The following is an 8,020-nucleotide window of genomic DNA, read 5'->3' as shown; positions in this document are numbered from 1 at the left end:
TCGATCTACTGTCCTTGCTTCCTCCCCACCCTCCCCTAAGTATGTTTTCTTCTGTTTTTTTTGATCTCGTGCACTCTCTTCCCAAGCCCCCGGTCCGAGTCCTGCTTGTGTGACACGACACACCCTACCATCCCCTGACACCATTACAAGGAGATAGGAGGTGAATGGAAACCAGGAAGGGACACCAGGAGACCCCATGATGCTCCAGATTTCTTGTTAGGAACTTGATCTTCAGGTTGAAAATGCTATTTATCTTTATTTGTGACTGATAAGGGAGAAAGAAATGAAAAAAGAAAAAAAAAGATACAACACAAACACATATCACATACACACATCACACAACACATACACACAGAAAACCACGTCTTACACACACACACACACACACACACACACACACACACACACTACACTACACTACACACATACACAGATAAGGGAGGGAGAGAAGAGCTGCTTCCCAAGCCCACTACCAACTAACATAACAAAGAACTTCTGAAAATAAATTTATTTTATAATGTATTTTATTTATAGTGTCATAAAACAGCAGCCTGCCTGCTCGGCTGCACTGATGGTTGTTTGAACAGCAGCTGGAGTCACACCCCCTGCCCCTGCTATCTAGTCTGCTTGATTTCTGCCCTGAAGGAACGTCTTCTGCACAGAGGGAAGAGGATCTAGTTGGATCAGCACAGCTGGAAGCCTCCTGTCTCCCTTAGCCCACTTGGCTGGCAGTTCAACCTTTCACCTCACCTACTCACAGCCCAAACTGTGGACCAAAATGAACCTTTTGCTTTACAAACTGATTTATCTCAGGTGTTTGTTATGGCAACAGAAAACTGACTATCACATTGCTCTTCCTTTTGCCTCCTCACTCCAGTTTTCCCTTTGTCAGGAAAGAACCAGAAATTATCATGCTGGTCATACAGAATTCTTCTTTCTACCTCCTTAGAGATGGGAGAAGCTGTTTTTTTTCTTCCAACCTCAAATCCCAATGAAGGCAGTCTTCCAGAGGTAGTATTCTTTCTGAAAAAGAGTTTGTGAATATGATTTGACCTACCCAGAGATGAGCAGAGCTTGCCTGAGGCTAAAGCAGACCAAGGTCCAGCTAGGACTGAGAGTCAGGGTCTGTGGACCTCATCCCAAGAAGAAGTTTGCTATAGGACACCATCTGAGGGTGATGCTAGGATAGATCATCAAACCTCAGCTGTTCTGAGTGAAAGGAAAGGCCTCCACAAGACTTGACATGGTGGACACAGGTGTGAGATGTCAGGAGGCAGTGGATAGAGAGAGGGAAGGGGAAAGAGAACAGAGTCAACCTGAGGTAGAGCTCCCTTCTCCATGAGAGTTCACACACTTTCTCTGCTGAAGAACTATTTCCCAGTGGGCATGAGTCCTAGGAAGGTCTCCCCTTCACTGAGTGGAAACCCTCCTTCTCCCTGACCTTCTTCTATGGGTTGTTGCAAACTCGTTAAAAACAATATACAAAGGTTTCTTACCTGGGGCTGCATTACAGAGAGGGTGGTGTCCTCTACTCTAATGATTCAGGACAGGAGAGTCTGAGAAGGGCCTCCTGCCACACAAACACTGGCTGTCCCCTCTTGTCGTCTTTTGCCACGTGGAGAGCAGTGTGGCAGGTATCTGAAGGAGTGCCTTTTCTTTTTAGTTATGCCTTCCATCGTGTCCCATTTCTGGGTCACAGATTTCTTCAGGGAGTACTTAAACTGAGGAACAAGGCTCTCAAGAAAGGTGTGTGAGAGAGAGAGAGGGGAGTGGGGGTGGGGCAAAGCACAGGGTTGGGTCCATAATGGGAACTGGAATCCTCAGAGCACCGATGTCACCCCAGAAGACTTCAGAGGAGCTGGGAACGGGGCAAGGCGTCTTCCCTGGAGTGTGTACATCCAGCTGTCAGACACAACAAGATCCAGGGCATGCTTGACCTTATGAGATCTCACTTCTCCCACTGGGCCTGTAGCGTGTGGGCGCCAACACTTCCCCTGCCCACTTCCTAGCCATGGTCCCCTACCTCCAGAATAGCAGAATGAGACTGAAGAGCTTGGCGTGGGGCCTGACTATGGGTTCCGGGCCTGATACACAGTGCGATAAGTTGTGTGGCTCAGTTACTTCATCTTTACAACGGCACTAAGGTGGAGAAGTCCTACAGAGAAAAGATTTTAGAGTCACACACTTCAAACATTATCTCATATACCAGTTGGAGCGTCAACACCCATGTCTAGAAAGGACCTACCTTTTACAGTAGCTACTGGCCCAGAGCTCAACAAATAGGTTGTGCTAGCTGGCCAGTGAGCCCAGGGACCTGTCCATCCTCACTTCCTCAGCACTGGGATTACAAATGTGTGCCACAATGCCTGGCATGGAAAAGCAAAGCAGAGCATGGGCTCTAGGGGTTAGACTTAGGTGCTCATACCTGTATGGCAAGCTTTACTGACTGAGCCATCTCTCCAGCCCATGACTTCCAACTTTTTAGTGGATTTCTCCTTTGTCCCCAAGTTCTGGGGACTTTCCCTGGTGAAACCTGAAACCCCAGCAGCTGACATTTGATGCTTCGATATGAGGTGGCAGAAAAGGTTCAGTGCCTCTTGTTTGATACCTACCTGCCTCTTATTTATTTCCTTTTCAGACTCCATCATTCTTTTTCAAATACCCACTACAGACAGTGTCTATGTGGCAGCCGTCGGCCACTGTGCTTGGAGGTGACTACACAGAGATGCATGTACTGGTAGCCAAGGAGAGGACAGAACTTGCCAACAATCTCGTACCAGCAGTCTCTGAAGTAGAGAGTGGTGGGAACAAATATGACCAGCTTAGGTGTCAGGGCTTGGAAAGTTTTTTGGGGGCAGATATAGCTGGAGCTGGGGCAGGTAGGATGCACAAGGGCCCGACTGATCAACGGGAGATGCAGAGAGCCTGTCAGCACTGGCAGCAACAAGCGCTAAGACAAGGTGGACAGTGCCAATAGGCAGAAGGCATGGGCAGTGACTATGGAGTGCTGTGTCCTGGGAGAGGGGTCACTTAGAATTGGTTTTCTTGCTGGAAACATAAGTAGGGGCTGGCTCTTAGGGGGCCTTGGATGTCTTTTGCCAACAAAACTGGGGAGGCATTGAAGAGTGTCCAAAGCGGGGAGAGACAGGGTCATTTTTATGATTTGCAGAGCTCACTCCGGCTGCAGGGGAGAGAGTAGACTAAAGGGACATGGGTGTGGCTGGCAGCCATTTCCCAGTGAGCCTGAGCCAAGGAGAGGTGGGGCAAGTAATAACAAGCAGCAACAAACCCTGGTGAGAGAGGAAACCAGCAGAAGGAAGGCTCCTCCAGCAAAGCCCGGGTCCCAGTGGTGTGCAACACAGCTGCGTAACTCTTGCTCCAAAGCCAGGGGCAGCTCCCTCTGCCTGGCAAGGGTCACATACACCTCCCTTGGTGCCGGTCCTCTGCACTTACAAGGTCCCTGCTCAAGCCACCTGTTCAGCCCACACCCAAATCTGTGCATGGAAAATGGGGTCATTCGAATTCCCTGTGCCGCACTGTGCTGAGCCCTGGCCCTCGCTAGCCAGGTAATTCCCGAAACATTCCCTGTAGAAGGACAAGGGAGAAGTAAATAGAAACACCAGGGTCAAGTTCATAATATCTTTTATTAATATATTATGCTACAAAAATATTTTTGGCAAAATAACATTAATAGTATCTTTCTTTGTCTTCTATTATACTCTTAAAGAACTCTTCATGACAATTCAAGGGGGCTGGGGTGAGGGAAGAGGTGACAAAGAACATCACAAATATGGTGAGAGCCGAAGCCAGCTTGGTACAGTGAGGCACAGTAAAATATCCAACAAATCTGAGACTCAGAACTTCGCAAATGCTAAGGCTGGCCTCCCCTTCTTTAGCCAAGGGCCACACTCACCCAGCTTGGCAACCAGACAGACTCCAGTCTAAGTGTCTTTGGTCTCTTACACCAGGAACCTTAGACTTGGATCTCGTTCAAAACCATATCCCCAAAGGCAGGTCTTAGAATGGAGGGAGCCTTTAAGTCATACTTTTTTGTCTGTCACGTGCTCCCATCATGGTGGCCTGTGGGGGGATTCGAGGGCTACCTGGAAACCTGGGCTTGAGAAGGGTGGAACCTCACCTTCAAAGAGACCCAAGATTATACACAAAATTTCCCTCCTGGACCCAGGAAACTCTCTCTGTGGTCCATGAAGAAATAGAGGCTCAAAGAGGGGCAGGGGCTAGTCCAAGGTCAGCAAGCAAAGGTAAGATTCAGGCCACCTCAAGAGGGGAAGATCCCCATCTGCCTTTGGAGAAAGGAGGTAAGGAGCTGACATTCCCTGGAAAGGGCCAGGAAGGTCCCAAGGGCCCTTATAAGCCCCGACTTCCTTTCCCCAGGGTTAGGCACAAAGCAGTGCCTCTGGGATGGAGGTCCCCTGCCCAAAGGCAGCAGGAGGTTTTTCTTTCTTTCTTTCTTTCTTTCTTTCTTTCTTTCTTTCTTTCTTTCTTTCTTTCTTTCTTTCTTTCTTTCTTTCTCTTTCTTATTTTCTTTTTCTTTTTGGCCAGTTAATGGCAAGCCTGGCTGTGCTGTGGAAGAATGGGGGAGGGGCGTAGGGAGGCTTGACTGAGTACTGAATCTACTGGCTTAGACAGCCAGCCAGGGTGATATTTTTGGCCGCCTAGATGAATTTTTGGAAAAATATCAATGTTTAAAGAACAGCGCCATGGGGCACCTTTATGTCATTTACACCAGTCCTTTGCCAAGACTTCCAGCTGGCTACCACATCTTTAGCCAGTGGGCGTTGGCGCCCTGCATACTATGCCTCTACCTCCAGCTGAGGAGAGCCCTGTGCTCAGGTGCTGTCCTTTACCAGCCAGGGAGGTGGGAGTTGTCCCAAACAGAGAGCCAAAGCTGTCTTTAGTCCTTCCTAGCTCCACCCTCTTCTTCCTCTCTGCTCTGTCCCTTTCCTCCGGTGTCCCTTCAGTGTAGCTACAGAGCATCACCTTTATGCTGAAGGACATAAAAACAGCAGCAACAACAAATTGACAATTGACCCACCCCAACCAAGTTGCTCGTTATTCCCAACAGGGAGCAAAGTCATAGCTAAACAGCCCTAACTCTGGAATGTCGGCATGGTGATGGGTACTGGGAATGCACAAAGGGTTCTATGGGGTCATCCTGGAGCAAGTGCCACCTGGGTTATCCTCACAGGATAAATGGCTGGGGGAAGGCAAGAGAGCTTCCCCTGGGGAGCAGCAAGTGTCTATTCCAGAAATAACAAATATGATTCAGTCTGTCAGGCCCGGGGTGGGAGGGACGGGGCATGACCAGAAAGGTGAGAGCAGGGTCATGGAGGGTCTCGAACGCCAAGTACAGGGCCTGCTGTTTATCTCAGGGTTATCAGGCTTTTTGGTTTTTTGTTTTGTTTTGTTTTCCCACCTAGAATGTTATCAAAGCTACAGCTGCTGTGTAGACTATCTTTCTAAAGAAACTCTTTTGGTAGCAGTTTTCTTCTGGGCTGAGTGGTGGGTAAGCTCCCAGGCTGGCTCAAGTCTAGATGAGGCCAGGAAGTAGCAGGTGACAGCGATCCATGTGAGGGGCCTGTGCTTCAGTTTTTTTAGCACAAGACAACTGTTTTGAGTCACCCTCTGTCCACCCATTGCAGACTCAGTAGCTTTGACCCCGGGGACTGGCACTTGCACCTCCTGATTCTTTCTACCCTCACCACGTGCAGGTCACTTGATCTGGTGGGCTTCAGGCCTTCCATCTTTCTGTCTGCCTCAAAGTCAACATGAAGGCCCTAAAAGTACTCATGGGACTCTCAAGGGAACAGGGCTCTGCATTTTATGAGTCTAGCTAGACAGAACATGAATCTGAGAAACAGCTGATGCAGGATGAGAAGTTTAAGTGGCACAGCCATATATTCTATTTTTGTGCCCAAGGTCTCCTAGGATGTAGGCCAGCAAGTTGAGTTTGCTACTAGGTCAAACCCTGGCTTGACAGAGATCTCCAGAGGCCAGGAAACTTTGACTTTAGATGTCTGACCAACAATGGCTGTCTTTTCTAAGCCCACACCAACCTGGAAATTTGTTGATCTGTCCTCCCTTCCCTCCTCCCTCCCTCCCTCTCTTCTTTCTTCCTTTTTTTTTTTTCCCATATAGGGTCTGGCTATGTAGCTCAAGCTATTGTAGAAATGCACTATATATTCCAGTCTGGGTCACAAACTTAGGATGATTTTTGCCTTAGGCTCCCAAGTACAGTTATTACAGACATCTGTCTTTAAAGACTTTAAAGTGTGGCTGAGGAAGAGAGTTTAAAACACTTTCTTCCCTTCCAATCTCCCTTGAAAAGGGGTCTTGAAAGACAAGCAGCCTGATGTTGGGGCCGGGTCAGCGGTAACTCGGGATGGCCTCACTTGTCTTCTGGGCCCAGAAGGGTGGGTACAATTCATCCCGTGTGTGTAACCCTGGCACTGGGCTTTCACAGCAATTACATGCTGCATTAATTCACCATCTTGGCCCCACGCCTGGCACAGGTCTGGGCACACGGTCAGGTGCCTGGACTGTTTCCCCAAATGCTTCATCTTTAATTAACCTCAAGCTTGATCTCCATACATCTCATGCCATACCCTGCTCCAAACAGGGGAATCTGGCCTGTGTGTTTCCAATTCCTTTACACTTATCTCATCCCAATAGCGCTCTGCACGATCCGTTTGATGTCTAACTTCTGAGCCTGCTTTAAAAGTCAGTTAAGCCCCTTCCCGTTCTGCAATAGGAAGTCACTTTTTCCCCCCAAGGATAAACTGACTCCAGTCCTGATCGAGGTCAAGTTCAGTTTATAGTATGGTGCCCATGGGGCTGGCAGGACCCTGTGAAACACAGTTCCAAAATCTTGCCAGGTCTCAGGCTTAAACCTGTCCACTGGGGCAGGGCTGGAAAGAATTCTGCTGCCTGCCAGGATGCCTGTGGGACCCCTGACTATCCAATGAGTTGCCCAGAATCCTGCCATCTCAGAAGGCAGATGTCTGCCAACCTGAGCATGGCGGTGCTGCAGCCAACCAGGCGCCATCAAGCCTGCCAGGGAAAGCCATGTGCAGTGAGGTGAGAGAAGAGGACTGGAGTCAGCATGCCTGCCCCAGCTGTGCCACCTTTCCGGACCTTAGCATCACTCTTAACTCTTGTGGGCAGGTGAGGACTCTTTTCTTGCTCTAGGACTCCTTAAATTAACGAGCCACAAGTCCAGCGTTGAGCTTAGGGCTGAGATTCAGCTCATGGTGGCCTGACGTGTCCCCAGTCAGCCCCTGGGGACAAAAGGCTAAGCCTGACTCCCTGCCTGCCCACACTGGCTGATCATCCTGCCAGGGCCCCCATGGCTGTAGAAACCGGCAAGGGGAGCTGGTGAAATGGCCTCCTTATCTGCAGTGGGAAGTCCGGGAGGGTTCCAGTTTGGGAAATCTGCCTCCCCTGGTGCTTCCCAAGGCAGAAAGAACAGTAGAACACAGTCCATGAGGCAAGGATAGTTTTTGTAGCATACTGATGGGGTCATGGCGGTAAACCTCGGTGCATCTTTTTCACTCTTTTGGGGGTTCAGACTGATCCTTGAAATGGGGGAATCATCACATCTCATAGCACTATTGTAAGAATCTATAAAGAAGAGAGTGCCCAGAGAGGGTGCCCTGCTGCAGGCTTCTGCAGCCCTCTTTGCCATTTTTCTTTAACACCATAATTGGTGGCAACTTGTGCTCCATCACCAGGAAAACTGTCCTGTGCTCACTCCTGTTCTGTCTAGTTCATATCACTCAGCTGTGGTTTTACTAGCCCCTCTTGAATGGAAGTTGGACCAGTGCTTCCAAACTAGAACATAGGGCACCCACTTGCTTTGTGACCTTGGGTACCCCCATTCACTTTTTGGGTCTCAGTGTAACCATCTGACCATAAAACTGGATTCACCTCCCTCAGTACCAATATTCCGCTTTCACACACACACACACACACACACACACACACACACACACACACACAC

At 49.1% G+C, this 8,020-nt stretch overlaps 1 protein-coding gene across 2 annotated transcripts in view; it reads right to left on the bottom strand.

Annotated features, from left to right (window-relative positions):
- Window positions 1-2,078: 2,078 nt before the first annotated feature.
- Window positions 2,079-8,020, bottom strand: part of Trabd2b (TraB domain containing 2B) — a 221,977-nt gene continuing 216,035 nt past the window's right edge. The window contains exon 9 of one of the 2 annotated variants that reach the window (XM_055628800.1): window positions 2,079-2,155. In XM_055628800.1, coding sequence (XP_055484775.1) covers window positions 2,140-2,155 — 16 coding nt within the window. In that variant the 3' untranslated portion in view covers window positions 2,079-2,139. The remainder of the gene's footprint in view (window positions 2,156-8,020) is intronic. The other variant, XR_008722702.1, reaches the window with a different exon arrangement.

The sequence above is a fragment of the Psammomys obesus genome, unplaced genomic scaffold (assembly GCF_907164565.1).
Source record: "Psammomys obesus unplaced genomic scaffold, mPsaObe1.curated_primary_1811, whole genome shotgun sequence".
NCBI classification, from domain to species: domain Eukaryota; kingdom Metazoa; phylum Chordata; class Mammalia; order Rodentia; family Muridae; genus Psammomys; species Psammomys obesus.
This window is presented reverse-complemented; position numbering and strand designations above follow the sequence as displayed.